This window comes from Brachypodium distachyon, chromosome 1, assembly GCF_000005505.3.
Source record: "Brachypodium distachyon strain Bd21 chromosome 1, Brachypodium_distachyon_v3.0, whole genome shotgun sequence".
Lineage (NCBI taxonomy): Eukaryota > Viridiplantae > Streptophyta > Magnoliopsida > Poales > Poaceae > Brachypodium > Brachypodium distachyon.
In genome coordinates this window covers 50,768,613-50,785,868 of record NC_016131.3, presented here as the reverse complement: position 1 = coordinate 50,785,868, position 17,256 = coordinate 50,768,613, and the positions used below count along the sequence as shown (strand labels likewise).

At 42.1% G+C, this 17,256-nt stretch overlaps 3 protein-coding genes across 8 annotated transcripts; 2 read left to right on the top strand and 1 right to left on the bottom strand.

The window, feature by feature from the left end:
• Window positions 1-250: 250 nt before the first annotated feature.
• On the bottom strand, window positions 251-5,674 carry LOC100841698 (protein arginine N-methyltransferase 7). 2 transcript variants are annotated; one of them, XM_003561190.4, is made up of 14 exons: window positions 5,264-5,671; window positions 4,926-5,148; window positions 4,509-4,634; window positions 4,235-4,399; window positions 4,046-4,164; window positions 3,867-3,958; window positions 3,338-3,597; window positions 2,594-2,830; window positions 2,418-2,491; window positions 1,632-1,725; window positions 1,376-1,525; window positions 1,218-1,292; window positions 780-876; window positions 251-650 (listed from the first exon to the last, which is right to left on the bottom strand). In XM_003561190.4, exons 1-14 carry the CDS (start codon window positions 5,575-5,577, stop codon window positions 514-516), a joined length of 2,163 nt encoding a protein of 720 aa, XP_003561238.1. In that variant the 5' UTR covers window positions 5,578-5,671; the 3' UTR covers window positions 251-513. The 2 variants fall into 2 exon arrangements, with proteins under 2 accessions (XP_003561238.1, XP_024312747.1); XM_024456979.1 differs by lacking the exons at window positions 251-650; window positions 780-876; window positions 1,218-1,292 and adding an exon at window positions 2,047-2,141 and having other exon boundaries at window positions 1,383-1,525; window positions 5,264-5,674.
• A 1,209-nt stretch (window positions 5,675-6,883) lies between these two features.
• Window positions 6,884-11,893, top strand: LOC100823294 (dihydrolipoyllysine-residue acetyltransferase component 2 of pyruvate dehydrogenase complex, mitochondrial). 5 transcript variants are annotated; one of them, XM_003557230.4, is made up of 19 exons: window positions 6,884-7,037; window positions 7,687-7,783; window positions 8,066-8,160; window positions 8,252-8,334; window positions 8,449-8,489; window positions 8,577-8,632; window positions 8,755-8,829; window positions 8,944-9,036; window positions 9,197-9,439; window positions 9,520-9,592; window positions 9,823-9,908; window positions 9,998-10,083; window positions 10,232-10,307; window positions 10,518-10,585; window positions 10,673-10,739; window positions 10,823-10,918; window positions 10,991-11,093; window positions 11,191-11,283; window positions 11,387-11,893. In XM_003557230.4, the coding sequence occupies exons 1-19, from the start codon at window positions 7,008-7,010 to the stop codon at window positions 11,455-11,457; spliced, it is 1,632 nt and encodes a 543-aa protein (XP_003557278.1). In that variant the 5' UTR covers window positions 6,884-7,007; the 3' UTR covers window positions 11,458-11,893. The 5 variants fall into 5 exon arrangements, with proteins under 5 accessions (XP_003557278.1, XP_010228150.1, XP_010228149.1 ...); XM_010229848.3 differs by having other exon boundaries at window positions 8,249-8,334; XM_010229847.3 differs by having other exon boundaries at window positions 8,063-8,160.
• An 801-nt stretch (window positions 11,894-12,694) lies between these two features.
• On the top strand, window positions 12,695-15,222 carry LOC100822985 (50S ribosomal protein L9). The gene is made up of 6 exons (XM_010229844.2): window positions 12,695-12,877; window positions 13,031-13,165; window positions 13,668-13,730; window positions 14,290-14,352; window positions 14,478-14,549; window positions 14,624-15,222. The coding sequence occupies exons 1-6, from the start codon at window positions 12,767-12,769 to the stop codon at window positions 14,786-14,788; spliced, it is 609 nt and encodes a 202-aa protein (XP_010228146.1). The 5' UTR covers window positions 12,695-12,766; the 3' UTR covers window positions 14,789-15,222.
• The last annotated feature ends 2,034 nt before the right edge of the window (window positions 15,223-17,256 follow it).

Here is a 17,256-nt window from a genome sequence, read left to right as displayed (position 1 = left end):
ATGCATTGTCTCCTGTGAGCAGACTTCTAATATTTGTGAAAAGAAGGTGAGATCTGGCAATGTGCCATAAAATGCTTGTCAATTTGAATGGTGGGCAGACCACCAGAAAACAATGTTCTGATGCATGATACAATGTTCTGAAAACGGTGCTCTGATGCATGATATTGTCGATGAAAAAAGATGTAGGACCACAATTCGTTGGCAGCTCACAGAAACGACTGGAATGCTAAGATTTCACAATTTGTAACAATAGGAAAGTAACAGAACCACAGATAATATTGCTGAAAAATTGACAAGCCCTGAAAACTGTAGGCTATGCAAAGCAAAGTTAAGCAGATGTGTTCACAGTGGATGAGCAAGCTCTGCTTCACCAGCAGGTTTACACACGAACAAATGTATCTCTACAGCGGTGCTATTCCTAACTACTGGCAAAGTCGCCATTGTCAGATACAAGAGAAGGCCTTTTGATTTCTTATCTCCGTTGTTGCACGAGTTTCCATAATACAACTAACATCAAGAGAACAAGGAATGAAACGTGAGCTCCCCAGAGTCAGGATCAAAGGATGCTTCCACATGCACGGCTGAATTGGCTGGACTCACTTCTACAGGCTTGCTAAGCAGCTGCACTCCTTGTTTCCAGTATCGATTATCTGTGAGGCAGTCAGTATGAAACAACATCCATCAGTGGAATCTAATAACCACCAATTTCATCCCCAGTTCCAGATAGTTATAGATATCGACGTAACCCAATGTGAGATGAACATAATATTTTTTTTTACCTGGTCCTGTGCTTAACACGATGGAGTTTTTTTCATCGAGCACCCAGTCAATCCAAACTGCGAAACCATGGCATATTCCCACATCGGCAAACTCGATCTACAAGGTCGCAATGGAAACATGGGTTTTAATTATGAGTTGGTTGGAAACACAAATTAGGGAAAATAGATGCATATTCTAGCCAGCAAATCAAGGGCTACATGACTTGTGTTGGTGCTTAAGTTCCATTCAATCTGAACTACGAATGATACACCAAACCTAGTTTTATCATACACTGTATTTTATGAACTATAGGTTAAGGAAGAGCAGAATCTCTCTAAAAAAAGTTAGAACCAGTAGTGATGGCATGGACCTAAACTTGGGATCTTGGAAATCGAAGTGACTTTTACAGTGAAAAAACTCAATGATACCACAGTCCACAAGAAAGGTAAAAGAGATACCTTCGTTTTTCCAAAACAGGAATGAATTGGCTCAGAAAAGTTGAAGTCCATGAGAGAGTATACTTTACTTAATTTCTGCTCAAGTTGAATGCATCATTATTCACTTCTAAATGAAATGTTATCTCTGCATTTAATCTTGACATAGTATTTGACTGTACCTTTGTATAACCACACTGCCATACATAATAGGGCAGACAAGGACTTTGCTGTTCTCCAGGCAGATTGCCGCAGGCTCCTAAAATCTCGTTAACAACCGAGTGATCAAAACCCTCGATATCTTTAAGACTGCAACGGCTTCTCCACAAGTCCTGTGGCACCTCAATTATTAGGAAAAAAAACTAGTGGTTCTTCTGCACAAAAGCAAAATGATAATATGGCGGGAACATTAAAAATATCTCTATATGACTGACTTACTGGAAGAGACATGGCACACAACTTCAATATTCCTTTACAAGGCACTATGAGTGCATCCTTGGATAACATCGAATCAAGCAGAGTTCTTGCATTCCTAAAACCAAATAACAGGAATATATATTTGCATAATCACCTAATAGTACAATACGAATCATAGAAAAATACATAAAGAGTAACTTCACGTTAAAACAAGTCTTGTTCCATGTAAAATGTGGATTCCTGTTCTCATAAACACGGATGTGTAATACTTGGTAAATTCAGTGAAAACTAGGTTAGGTGTAACACCCCATGTCTAGCTCAACCGCACAATTAAGACTTATGTCCTTGCATAGCCTACAAGGTATGGTTCATCAAGGTTAACAACTTGACGTGCTACTCAAAAGAGCCATGTGAGGCTAAACTTTCGACAACTAACCTAAAATAACAGTGGCAACAGTTGGAAAATAAAGCCTATTTTCCTTTAGTGAAGCAGATGTTTGAAAGGACGCCGTCTTTTCTTCAAAATTTGGGCTGGAGAATAATGATTGTAGCACAAATGTTATTTTAGCTATTAGTTAAAGCTACATCAACTTCTGCGAGGGCAAAAGGAATCAGTGAGGAACATGCAATAAAGAATCAACATATACTAACGCAAATATAACGAAGAGCACAATATGGTCGAAGAGATTATATAATTTTTACATGGTGTGGGAACTTGTATGTGCAACATCTGTAGACATGTTGATTTGTTAGTAATGTTGCAGATCTTAGATGGACAATGGGTGCTAGGATTTTAAAGCAACAAACCAGAAACGCAGGTTTTGCCATGGAAGCATCCCTTCACTGCCATAATAAAACGGCTCCCCCACTAATAAATTAACCTATGGAGATAAATGGTAGAAGATCAAGAAACATTAATACATAATGACAGTATGACTCCTGGAACTAATTTTCAAGCCAGACCATACACTAGCAGCATTTACCTTCTTCTGTTTCAAATCATCCAGTGTAAGAGATGCCGCTTTTTTACCAATCACTTGAATTTGGTCCATGGAGAGATTGTTTGCATCTGCGACAGCTTGAATATAGGTTGCACCTTTCTCTCGCAGGCCAGGAAACATGGCAATAACTTTTGAAGATGGCGAGAGGGAAGAAACCAGGAGAGTTAAGAATATACTGTCATCAGCCACAATACAGGTTGACAAAGATCTATCACTCAGCTGGGCAGGAAAACATTGAATGTGAATAAGATGGTGTTAGAATAATGCCGGTAATTTCCATAAAAAAATGGTAGGTGAAATAAATAATGGAACTGACCATGTGTTTCAAATGAAAGATATTCGTTTTCAGTCAAACTAACATGGCAAGGATATTGTTTCCAGATTGTTGAAAAGGTAAGAATCCCTTCAGTCCATGCACGGAGGGACCAACAGAGATATTAATTGAAAACTTGATTATGAGCATGCAAGCTTAGGTTGTCCTTAAGACTTTTGAAATCTACAAACTGCACCGGAAACAATTGAAACCTCAAACAAGTTTTCAAGTGTCGGCAGATTATAGGAGCTTTTTCATCAAATCCACAGGCATTTGGAATTCTTTTGGAAGTCATATTTTGAAGTCTTAAACTAACATCACAATCAATTTCTAATAGTTGAAGACAGAAGTTCACGGAAGTCAAACAACCCGCAACAACATAACGTTTGAACCAAATGAACTTGAGTACTTACAGCATTTTTAACTACAGTTATCAAAGCTGATCTCCAATATCTATCACCATAAAGTGCTATCCTTTCTGGCGACAATGTTAGATGGTCACCTTTCAAGTTTCCACTCCACGCTTCATCAGTGGTATTCAGCAGCTCATATGAGATGCTAGTTAGGTTATGACTAGCCCTTAGAGAAAGAATTTGATCTTTCATAACAGGAGCACCTCTCCCTTGTGTAAACCAAACACAATGCTTCCAATGATCACACCAATCCTTCGTGTCTATGAATAGATACATGGAAGAAATAGTTAAGTAGTTTCAGAATGCTAAATAGGGGAGTCCTAGTTGGTCTACATATTGTAGCTTCACTTGAGATATCTAATAAAGCTTCTTACTAGTAGAAGCCATGTGTATGTATGTGTGTGTGAAGCACATCTAGACAGAGTTGTGTGTGCGTAGCACATCTCTTTAGAGAGAGAGTCCTGGGTGAGAGCTAGTAGCTTAGCTCTCACATGATGCAAAAACAATTGCTTAAGTCAACCATCGGTACCTTGTGGTAGATCCTCAATACTTGATTGTCTCACCCATCTAGGAGCAGTTGAGTAAAAGATTGACCCAGCAGAATCTAATTGAAGCACCCACCTGCATTTCAAGACAAAATGTTAATTCAGGGCAGCTTTAACATTCAAGTGACTAAAGAGATACAGGATGCTCCGATGCTGTACTTACCATGAAATAATAGCATGAACACACCCATCACCAGTTGTTTTTATCGAGATCTTGGTTTCTCGATTACTCTTTGGTCGTTCCCAAAAGTCAAATTCAAAAACTTTGAAGGGTTCTGACAGCTGAAAGAAAAATAATTAGGACCTCGGACACATATTTTCCTATCAAAACATGCAAAATAATGGTCCATACCAATCGTATCTCATCTTCTAATGCATCACATTGCATAGCATGTTGCTGCGGCTTCACAGAAACAACCCTTTCTGTTCCATCAGGAGTAAGCCAGATACCATCTGCAGCATTTGCTTCATTGTTGTGCAAATCATGCATCTTCCACAAGAATGTACTCTCGACTAACTATTATGCCCAAGAAAACCATAAAATTCCAGTATTAACTAATCAAACATTGGTTTCATAGAAAATACTATCCAGATGAAGTCATATTTAAGAAGCAGTGGGAACAGACCTGTCCGTATGTAGTAGCTCGATATGGAACTGTCTTTGGATTTTTTACCAATAACTCATCGTGAGCTTGCTGTAGAGTAGGTATCAGACCCTCACCCAACAGCTCTGAATCAAGAATTTCACTCACCTGCAAAACATGGTATGCTTTGTTAAAACAACTGTAGTTATCTTTATGCGACAGCAAAGCAATACTAGCCTAATGCTAGTCAAGCACTAATTCCTCATAAATCCTTAACTGCATGAGTAAATAACTAAGGAAATAAACCAGCGAATATAACAGTTTTCCAATGCAAAAAGCCTACTATGTTGTCACTAGGTGAGAGCTGTCAATTAAATAACCAAATGTGTATATGGTATCAGAGCAGAGAAGGATCCAATGGTAGAAAACAGTGACAGTCAAGCTAAAACGAAATCCTACCAGTATATCAGCCGGCGAATCGAGCTCGACTCCAACTTCGAGCTCATCCGAACGCTTATGAAAGATTTTCACCTTCTTTTCCATCCCGTTAGCTCTCAGAACCTTGCGGGTCAACTTGCCCATGGGTAGGTAGGATTCACACGCCGACACACTACCCTTACCTTCACCTCCAACATTTTCCAGAGCTCGCGCAGACATCATGGAGAGCAACCCGGTACCAGCTCTGAACCATCGTAGCAAACATTAGCATCCATTCTGGGTTTTTCTTTTTCTTTCCAACAGCGATCTTCCAAATACCAAGAACATGCTTATCACCCTACTCGCGCGGATGAGCTCACCCGATGTCGAGGACGCGCGAGGAAGGGTCGGTGACGGCGGCGTCGATGGCGCGGCGGTACGCGCGGTTGCGGGCGGCGTCGTTGAGCATGTCGAGGTAGGACGTCGTGGCGAGAAGCTTCCTCTGGGAGGTCGCCGGTGCCTCCCCGTCCGCTTCCGCCTCATCGACGACGAGCCACTCGGAGTCGCCGGTGAGCGGGTTGAGGCGGAGCTGGAATGCGCGGGACGGGGCGGAGGAGGAGGCCATGCAGCGGCGGCGGAGCAGGAGGTGGAGAGCGGCGGGTGGAGGGACCAGGCCGACGAGGCAGCTTGGCATGAGTGTGCCCTTCGCCGGCGGCCGTGACCTAGGGTTTTACAGCGGGCTCGTCGTCGTTGGGAAGGGAGATGGCGCTTTAGCGAATTGGTACCTGAGGACGCACGTATTTGCCTCTGAGGAGCCCTGTTTTGAATAAAGGTGTTTCTTCAAGGGGGGCTTTGCATGAACCATTTCTCAGTTGAAACTGTTGAAATATACTCGTTCCATTCAAAAAATACTCCTTCCATTTAAGAAAGACGCACATTCTCACGCACAAAGATCAATGCAGTGCAACATCGGGTTAAAGTTACCCCATTTTGAACCACTTTGCCCGTGTGCGGCGCCGTGGTCGAGCCCGCACACGCCATTGTCCAAATGGTTGTGCGTCACCGAGCCCACACTGTCTGTCATCCTAAAAGTCCATGCCGAACCCGTGCCGTCCTCATCGAGCCCGTCATTCACCGTTGGTCGGTCTCGTCGTTGGAGTGGTCGCCATGCATGGCGAAACCAACAACGAGTGGACTTGACTTGTCCTCCGGAGACAAAATATGGAGGTTTAGCAAAATGATACCTGAGGACGCACATATTTGCCTTTGAAGGGCCCTGTTTTGAATACAAGTGATTCTTAAAGGGGGCCCTTGCACGATAAAACATTTCTCAACTGAGCATTGAAATATACTACTCCCTCCTTTTCCGCTATGAAGTTTCTTCGAGACGGAGACGGAGCTTTGATCAAGAATAACTTAGCATGTGGTTTTTATAACATGAAATTTTGTATGCTAGATTTGAGAAACTATTGGTAATCATGATTTCATATATAAACAAGTATCAATAGAGGTCAAAACCATGTCTCACAATACCTTGGTGTATTAGGAGGTATTCTAGTGTGTTCTCAACCTGAAGTTGTAAAAGTCAATTTAAACAGAACATGCATGCAGAGGATACCTAAGAATAAACGGTTTAATTTTCACAGCAAACCTTCGTTGTAAATGCTCTAAGATCACCGGCTACATGCCTAATTCATTCTTCAGCGCCCCAGGAAGGGTGTGAACAAACTTAATGATGATGCAACCTCATCAATATATTTACACTTGACAAATGCCATCGCGTTTCGTGAGTTTGTAGACTAAAATGTTTATTTTCTCTGAATTTATGGACTAAGTATAAGATTGTTTCTTGAAACTTGGTCAAATCACCACGTGCATAATTGGATAACAAATCACCACGTACATAAGTACGTGTCAATACTAGAATTTCAAAATCTATCAAGTGGCGAATATTCAAATACACCCCTTTAAAACACACATAATTAAACAAGCAAAAGAAAAGGAGGCAACACACCAACCGCTTCTTCCTCCTGCGCCGCGGGGTTCCCTTCCATTTGCCTTGCGAGCGAATCTCAATTTGCTTTTCTCCATCGGATCCCAATCTCGCCGGCGCCGGCGTCCATCATGGCGCTCCTCCTCCGCCACTCCCGCAAGGTAACCCTCCCTCTTCCTCCGTGCCCTCCCTCTCTGCGTCGTTGCCGCGGCAGCCCCCCGAATCTGTTGGAATTACTCCGGTGATCCGTCCCGCCCCCCAAACTGCCGCGGCTCTCGTCCGATCCGATCCAGCCGCGGAAATGGGTAGATAATTCTAGGATGAGCCAACGGTCTGTATGGCGACAACCAACCCAGCTGCGGCTGAGGTTTCGTTCCTTGGCTGCCCCATTCTCATGCGGCTTATGCCTTTTTTTTCTTTAGCAAGATTGGTTGTAAACAAATTAATGTGGATAGGCATACCAAATGATAGCCATCCGAGCCAAGTGTTAGATGTGGATGGACCAATCAATTGGTTGCGCGGAGCAATTGCAACCATGTATTTTGTTGGAACTGTAAATTTATAATTCTACATATTGGAAATGCAAGACTTGCACAGCCTATCGTGAAATTACATGGCAACGGCAGTGTGGATTTGTTGACGATGTTTGATGACCAGTATGCGGTGTGTACAGTACAGAACACCAAGATAGGTTCTGGCAGTACTGTATAACTTAATTTTTGTCACTCACCGCTACTTTTAGCTAGGAAGCACCCCCAACAAATGTATGGTCTTCGTATGCTCATAGCTTCCCGTGTTTCTCTTGTGAAGTTGCGAAGAGTGCATGGTGTCCTGGACTGCGAGCGTGGGAGCATCGCTCGCCACTTCTCTGCCAGTGCCTGCTCCACTACCCTAAAAAAGGAAGATGGTATGTGCTCCCCTCTCTGTGTTCCTTTGACATTCTGATGTATCGTTGTTGAGAAAATTGCAACTCCTTCAATAAACCATGATCGATGTGATATGCTACACAAGTATCAATGGATGTTATAATCTAGTGTAAACAGATTGTCTCCCTTGATATGAATCTTCCGTACAGCGAAACATATATTATTTTCGTTCTAGTGAAACATCGGTTATAAACGGCATTTTTTCCTCTTCAGTGGTTTGCTTATCAATGTGATGAAAACTAAACGGCCTTGCCCTGCAGCAGGTGTTTCAAATTCTAGCCTTGAGTATGGGAAAAAGGCTGGAAGCTTAAGCATTTCCCAAGATAGAAAGTCTGGAAAAGATACTCATAAGTTCAAGGTGATGCAGTTGTAATCAAATTCACCTTTTTTTGTTGGGCGTCTAGTTATTTATTCTGACTTCGGTTTGCTGTCCTTTCTAATTTTAGCAGGTATCACCGCAAGAAGCAAGGGGGCTCTACAGTTCCAATAGAGTGCTAATTTCTGCTACTGGAGTCAATAGTTTGTTCTCGTGGTATGCACTCTCCTTTGTGCTTTACTATGTATTCTCTAAATTTCTTTTCCATATATTCTATGCTGGCTTATCATAGCCGTAACCATGTTTTGACTGTTCTTTGCTATTTATCAGCGGGCAGGTAGTTTTGGCAAGACATTTTTCAAGTGCTGCCGGTACCTTTCTCTCCTGTCATGCTACTTGTGCTTTACCATTGCGTCCAACTTTGAGTTATAACATTATAATATTGTACACTGTTTTAGATTTGCCAGCGCATGAGGAAATCGGGATGCCTTCTCTCTCCCCCACTATGACTGAGGTAATTTACTCAAAAGTTGAAAACAAATAAAAAAGTAATGTCAGAGGGAAACTATGGCATGTCAAATGCACATCTGTTTCTTTAGTTGTATTTACTGTATCAAACACTTTAATTGCCTGCAGGGAAATATTGCAAGGTGGGTAAAGAAAGAAGGAGACAAAGTATCACCTGGTGAAGTTCTTTGTGAAGTGGAAACTGTAAGTTTTGTTTCTTAACATGTACACTCAGGGCAGGGCACGATTTTTTCCTATGTTGAATTAAGCAGCAGCATCAGCAACAGCTAGATAATTGTCAACATCTGTGGTGATTAGGATAAAGCCACTGTGGAGATGGAATGCATGGAGGAAGGCTATCTTGCTAAGATTGTCTGTGGAGATGGTGCAAAAGAGATTAAAGTTGGCGAGGTACAAATATGATATATATAAGAGACACTTCTTACCACCATGGCTTATTACTGACGCGTTAAGTCCCATATTATGTGCTGGTATCATTTTGAGTTGCTTTCAAAGTTTAGCTCAAGTTCCTTTTTGAAGTACATTATTTTTTACTGAATGTTTGAACTAGATTATTGCCATAACTGTGGAAGAGGAGGGGGACATTGAGAAATTTAAGGATTACAAGGCTCCTGCTTCATCTGCGGCTCCAGCTGAATCGAAACCACAATCTGAGTCCACAGAACCAAAAGGGGAGGAAAAAGAGCTCCCCAAGGCTGCTGAACCAAAGGCTACAAAGACTGAAGAATCTTCTCATTCAGGGGACCGCGTATTCTCCAGTCCCATTGCCCGAAAGTTGGCAGAAGACAACAACGTAAGCATCTATCATTTCGGCTATCCAGACATTTATAAGGAATCCGGTTTTTAACCCCCGAAACTGTATTACCCAAACAGGTACCACTGTCGAGCTTAAAAGGTACTGGTCCAGATGGGCGTATTTTGAAGGCAGACATTGAGGAATACTTATGTATGCTCTCTTCTGTATTTTTCTCCCTGCTAATGGAAAAAATATCTGCCCTGCTCGTGTGCTTATGATACTGCTGAACAGAGCGTTGTGGGATGATTAGTGGACTGGAAAAAGTTATTTGAAGTGCTTAATTTACATACATGTTTATCATAGTAACTCTTTGATTTTAGTTATGCAAGTAGAAACTAGGATTCAACAATCTAACAATGCTATGCTTACTCTCAATGAAGCTTCTGAAGCCAAGGGTACGAAGAAGGAAGCTGCAGCAGCTCCAGGACTTGGCCACGTGGATCTTCCAAATTCACAAATAAGGAAGGCAGGATAAATGCCATAGGATTCTTCCAATGTTTTTTTTTTCTTATGGTGCTCTACAGCTATTGACAGCTTCTAATTTTATTTCCTCAGGTTACTGCAAACCGCTTGCTGAAATCTAAGCAAACCATCCCTCACTATTATCTGACAGTTGATAGTCGTGTTGACGAACTTATTAAGTATGGAATTCGTTCAAACATTTAGTGTTTTATCTTACAAATACCTCAATTATTTTTGGGATAATTGGCCCTATCTTTTATTTGCAAAGTTATGTTTCTAGAAGGTTGGTTAGACAAACAATTCATTCATTACTTCCTTCTGTTCTAGATTGCGGAGTGAGTTGAACCCTCTGCAGGATGCCTCTGGTGGGAAGAAGATATCTATAAATGATCTTGTTATTAAGGTAAGTTTTGATGTATGGTGTTTTCTGATACTTTTTCCTAGTAGTGAAGCACTGACTGAGTGTATAGTTTTTCAGAAGGCAATGCGCTCATAGTTAGCTGAGCGATAGGAAGTGCTATTTTAATGAGTTTATCTTTGGTTCTTCATGCATTTCTCAGTTGCTTGTATGCCGCACACCACAATGATGAGTTGATTGCTGTTCATTTTGCAGGCTGCGGCATTGGCTCTTCGTAAGGTCCCTGAGTGCAACAGTTCTTGGATGAATGATTTTATTCGCCAGTAAGATATGGAAAATAGATCATTAAAAACTGGGAGCTTCATTTTCATGATCCAGGTCGTGATGCATTTCATCTATTTGTCCTGCAGGTATCACAATGTGAACATCAACGTTGCTGTACAAACTGAGCATGGCTTGTTTGTTCCAGTAGTTAGGGTGGGTTGTTGCATCGGTGCTAAATTGACCATGCTAATTTCTCATATGATCTGCTGCTCCTTTAACATGTGATATGTTTACAGGATGCAGACAAGAAAGGCTTGGCTACCATCGCCGATGAGGTGAAGCAGCTGGCTTTGAGAGCAAGGGATAACAGTCTAAAACCAGAAGATTACGAGGTACAGACTGACACATATCTGTGTTGTCTCCAATAGTGTTTATCCTTTGAATTTCAACACTATTCTCTGCAGGGTGGCACTTTCACCGTGTCAAATTTGGGAGGCCCATTTGGAATTAAACAATTCTGTGCCATCGTAAACCCTCCCCAAGCAGCCATTTTGGCTATTGGCTCTGGTAACATGTTGCCTAATTGTTGTTGGCAGTCCTTAAACCACTCAGTTTCGCTACTTCCTCTGTAACTCACCATGGTTGGTAATTCGCTTTGGAGCAGCCGAGAAGAGGGTGATCCCTGGCACGGATGGTCAGTTTGAAGTTGGGTCGTTCATGTCAGCCACGCTTAGCTGCGACCACCGCGTTATCGACGGTATTTCCCCCTGCTTAACTCTGGATTAGTCACGCTGAGTGAGCTACATTCAAGATCCAAATTGCTTCCGGTATGCTGACTACCAATCTTTTCCATTTGGCAGGCGCCATCGGTGCAGAATGGCTCAAGGCATTCAAGGGCTACCTCGAGAACCCGACGACTATGCTGCTGTAGGATGTTCCTTCTTTCCTCCTGTTAAATGGTGTCGGCGATGATGATGAGGGCGATTCATTTTTGTAGGCTTCCATAAATAAATAAAGGCCGCAGTAACCATGTGCGTTCTTCCTTTTTCTCCCCAATGATCTTTTATTGATTTCTTTTCCACCTTGTATAACCACCTCAGGCAATGAGGGCTGAGACCAAAAGAGCAAACCGAGCAGAGTTAGCAGTTAGCACAGGCTATTGAATTTTAACCTGTTGTTGGCAAACACTAGTACAGTTTTTTTTATCTTATCCAAAGGCTTCGGTCAAAAAATTACTTGGCTGGTGTAAATTTGTTGCCTACGCTCTACTTTCGTGGCCAAATCTGATAAAATAAATATGTTGTACAGGGTAGAGAACGTGTATGTTAATTTGATCTTTACTGGTGGCGGCGGTCCATCATCTTTCAGAGTTCAGACTGCTTCATTTAGTCTTGGCTGCATCACTTGATTTTTTAGCAGTGTTTTTTTTTTATATCGCTTGTTGAGTCCACACGAATTATTGAGACAGGAGCTGGAGTATTGATTATATGAAGATAATAGCGCTGCTGAAAATTACACTGCATGTCCATGAACTTGGAGTTGAAAATTGTTCAAATAACTCACTAAACTTGGTAGCTTTGTTCATTTTAGTCCAAACGGCCAAAATCAGGTGAAATTCGGCCGCGCTGGCATGTATCGTGGACCTGGCCGGCGTGTGAGGGGGCTTTTCACAATTTTTTGGTTATGGACCTTTTCTGTTTAACCCCCTCAAATCTCTAGAATGGGAAGACGCTGCCCTCGTCGGTGAACCCACTTCGGGCCGGCATACGCGGCGTTCACGCGAATGGCTCTTGGTGGGTTCGGCGGCGGCTACTCGAACTACCAGATCCACGTCACATGCCATCATGACCGAATTTCGTCCGAATCTGGCCATTTGGACTAAAACGAGCAAAGCTGTCAAATTTAGTGAGTCATTTAAGAAGTTTTCAAGTTAATGGATGAAACTAAACATCGCTGCCAAGTTCATGAACCCGCAGCGTAATTTCCTCATTTAAATTTGGCAATGCCAAGACGAAGGAAAGAGAGAGTGAGAAAGTTTTAGCAAGCGTGAGGGCTTGTTACGGCCAGCCATTTGGGCCTCCGTTGGTAGCAACCACCTAGAGGGGCTGGGCTGGGCCGGGCCAGCTAATGGGCCGATGTAGGTCACACTAGACTAGAGGGAGTCTGCTTCCCTCAACCTCCTCTTCTTCTCTTCCTCCCCGAGGCGGCGCCGCCGCACTCTCCCTGCCCGACGACGCACCATGGCCTCCGCCCGCGCCACCCTCCTCCTCCGCCGCGCCACCGCCGCTAACCCCGTGCTCTTCTCCGCCCACGGCCTCCGCTACCGCAAGCTCGAGGTCATCCTCACCACGGTAACCATTCTATCTCACCCCCACTCTCAAATCTCAATCCCCTATTACATCCACCTCTTAACGTCGTGAATGCTACAGTAGTACCTATGACCTCGCTCTCTCATCTCATCTTGGGGAAGCTGCCATCGTAGACCTGATCACTTGTTGCCGCAGACGATCGACAAGCTGGGGAAAGCGGGGGAGACGGTGCAGGTGGCGCCAGGGCACTTCCGCAACCATCTCATGCCCAAGATGCTCGCCGTCCCAAACATCGACAAGTTCGCCATACTCATCCGCGAGCAACGCAAGGTTCTGGCCTTTCTGCCCTACTAGAAATGTGCCGCGTGAGGCGTAAATAGTCGCAACACTCTGTGGCAGCTCTTTTACATGCATGCTTACCAGATTAGTATTAGTACTGTTACTAGATTGACGCTCGCCGTTCAAACTTTCGTAAATGAAATGTGTGCCTCTACGTGAAACCGTGATCATACCAGTTCTCGGAATGTTTAGCACATTGTAGCTCTTTGGTAGAATAGCCTTATCGATGCTACTCCCTCCGTTCCATAATTCTTGTCTCAAATTTGCCCAGATGGATGTATCTATTTCTAAAAAGTGTCTAAATACATGTAATATTTCGACAATAATTATGGAACGGAGGGAGTATTTTAGCTCAGTGAGCAAGCTGTGTTGAAGTTCTTGTGGTTCATCCAGTTCATTGCTACTGAAGTATGCTTCTTATTTATCGAGTAGCAGTTGTTTGCAGTGTAAAGTATTACTTGCAGTCTTACAAGCCCCTTATTTATTTGATCAGCTTTACCAACGTGAAGAGGAGGAGGTTGTCAAAGAAGTCACAAAGGAAGATGATGATGCTCGGGTATGTTGTGCATAACTAGTTCTTCTTTTCTCATGAGCTGCAGTGTAGAAGAGAGGTCTCAGTACACAACTTACTGACCTTGCCTATTCATTTTCTGAAAGCCTGTTTGCTACTTAACACAAATCTAGTCCAGAGCTTCCTTGTGGATTTGTGGTTAACAAACTTAAGCACATCTGAAACATCTAATATTGAAAATACTGAACATGTTTTCTTGGAAATTTTCTTTTACCTCTCACATTCTAGCCAGTATAGTTAGATGGTGCCTCTTAAGTTTATTTGTTAACTGAAGAAGTTTCTTTTACCTCTCGCCTTCTAGCCAGTATAGTCAGCACTATTCTGATACTCTTCAGTTATTGCATATGGGTACTGTAGCTTTCTTCTCAATCCCTAGTGTCCAGCTCTTACTGTACCCTGTACATAGAAAGACCCTTAAAAGCACATTTTTGTAATTGAATCTTGAGATCAAATTTGTTGTTGAAGTTAGCTACTTAGCTCCTCAAATTCCCAGTTAGGTTAAAAATTATTACTCATTTTGTTCTCAATCCTATCATTCGAACAGCAACAGGAAGAGCAACTGAAGGAGTATCAGGCAGCAGCAAAGCGGCTTGACAATGCTCTCTTGGTTAGTATAATTCCACCAAGTTTGGGAGTCATGGTGCAGCGTATTTGTTTTCACATTTCAAGATGGACACTCTACCTTTAGTATGTGAGTATGTGCAAGTACCAATCATTATCTATGTTTGATAGGTGTTGAGGCGGTTCATCTCCGAAGGGAACGAATTGCGCAATCCTGTTACGAAGGATGAAATTGTTTCTGAGGTCCTTTCCCAGTTCTGCCATCCCCTATTTATTATAAGAAATGAACTGTAGTAACATCTCCACTTTACCAACAGGTGGCAAGGCAACTCAATATCAACATCCATCCTGACAATGTGCACCTGCTGTCACCATTGTCATCCCTTGGAGAATTTGAGCTGCCCCTTCGCTTGCCGAGGGATATACCACGGCCGGAAGGCAAGCTACAATGGACTCTCAATGTCAAGATCAGGAGACCCTAAGGCCTAAGAACTCTCAGTGGGCAATCTTGTTCTCCCTCCAAGTTGCTGAATGATATCGAGGGACTATTGCAGCCTTGAGATGAAGAGACACACTGAAATAGATCTTCAAACTGGAACCTTTTGCCTTTAGAATTTCCTTGGCCCATCGTTCTTGGGTGGGATGATATGATCGGCCTTCCATTCTTGTGAATGTTAAGAAACGCCGAATAATTTGTTTGAATTAGGGTGTGTAGCATGGACTCAACAATTGTTGTATTGTTGTTGACTTTATTCATATTCTTGGCTTGTTAGTGTGAAAGGAGAGGGATATAAAGAAACAAAGAAAGGCTGCGATTGCAAGGCATCCTTCAAAAGGAGAGGCAGGGAGCGAAAGCTTGCATCAGTGGTGTCGTTGTCATAATAAGAAAATGGCAGTCTCCATCATGTTTTTAATCGGCCTACGTCGCTCGACGTGTCACGTAACTGCATTTTTCTTTGATAGGGGTCTTTAATTTGCAAACATATATTTGCTGCCTCCTTATATCTCCATTTGACTGATGAAAGGTTATCATTTTGATCAATGGACTCCTGTGATAGCTACGGGCAATCATTTTCTAAGTCCTATTTTAAGATGTGAGCTGAACTACATTGGCAGTGACTGGATTGCCTTTGATCTCTGCTTTAATAACATTTTACCCAATTACCATTATCAAGGACTGCTTTGAAACAATAAGCGGTAATTGCATGTCATCAAGGATTATCAAATTGTTTCCAAAAAAAGGTGTTGGTACAAAAGAACAGTAAAATCAACACTTTAACAGTCTGATGAACTTTCATGTGGAACTGCCCAGATCCTACTTTGCTTGAGCACTGCAAAATACCTTTCCTAGGCAGCAAGAGAAAGCTGTAAAGCAGTAATATCACCTGCAAGGCATCAGAGTTGAGAAGCAACATAGATGCTTCTTTTCTTTGGGGAAGAAACAGCATGGTTCACACCTGGATTAAGGTGTTGTTCAAGCTTCAACAGTACAGTCCTTGTGTATGAAATGGTGTCATTTGTGGTCCTAAGAACTAGTTTGGAAGTCATTATCTTCAATCAATCTCCTTGAAAAATATTATATCAAGTAATTGCAGCCTGTGGTCCTTGTCAGGTTATATCTATCTATCAGCAAAAGGTCAAACAAATACATGGTCCATGAGCATGATATGATGTTTTTTTCCTGCTCCTGTCTGATTGAGCTATCTATTTATGGATCAGTTGAGTTGGGGAAAATAATTGAATTTTCAGACAATGGAGAACAAGATTATGTATGCACTTGATATCACCATTGTAAAACAACCAAAAGACATGTGCCCTTGAGGCTTCAGCTGCATCATGTGGCTAAAGCTAACCTAAAGCTAGTTTGTGGGTCCAAAGAAGAAGAAAGGTCCACTTAATAGCTAGAGATATACAAATCAACCTAATGATGGAGTGTAAAGGGGCCAAGTGAAATAAGAAACTGAGGTCTACATGTGATGAGGGACAAAGACCATGTGACACCAAATCATTCACGCCTAAACACAATATACTATTTCAGCGTAAGAAATAATTGCTAGTACTACATTAGAGTAGACAAGAGAGGACTGCCTGAAAACTGCTTGCCTATGATACAACCAATTGAAGCAAGAGGTTTTGGTTTAGATATTTCAAGCCTTCCGGGGCCAGAACAAGAATGACATCTCAAGCCTCAGTTGTGTAGACAATTATAGTAGACTGGTAGTGATATATAGTGAAAGTGAAAGATGAGGCTAGCCAACAAGACAAATCAAAGTGTTGCAACTTGCAAGAAAAGCAGATAAAAAACTTGCAACAATCCTCCGGAAGGGTCCAAAAAACATCTCAACTTCATATAAAAGTCACTCAAAAGCCTCGAAGGTAAACTTGCGCTTTTATTTGTGCAGCCATAAACAAAATGACAAAGCGTATTTATCATGATACCGAAAGGTAATAGTGATCCAAAAGAATTCCATAAAATGTCTGCTCGGACATGGAAATCAGCTTCAGACTTTCGGTGAAATACGTTGATTTTACGCTATAAGAATACACCTCTGAAAAATTAATTCTGTAGCTCTCAATCCTTTACATTCTGAGAATATGATATTGGTACATGATTACCCATGGTGTAACTTTGAAAGGATCTGACTGACGATTTACAGATTAAGGAGAACATAATACCCGGCAAATAATACGAGAGTAGCCCTAACAAATCAATGTAGCTACAGCAAGGAATAGATTTGATGAATGTGTGACAGTACCATCCCACTTTTCATTTGAAAAAAAAATTGTCACCAACATACTATAAGTCTTTAACCTTTTTTTCTTTCAAAATGTTACTGCCATATAATGAAAGTAGCTGCAAGATTAGCATAATGCCCATGATCAAAGACCAACGATGACACCTCAACAGAAACATTTCCTTGTTTAACAGTAGGTACGAGAGTGCATACAT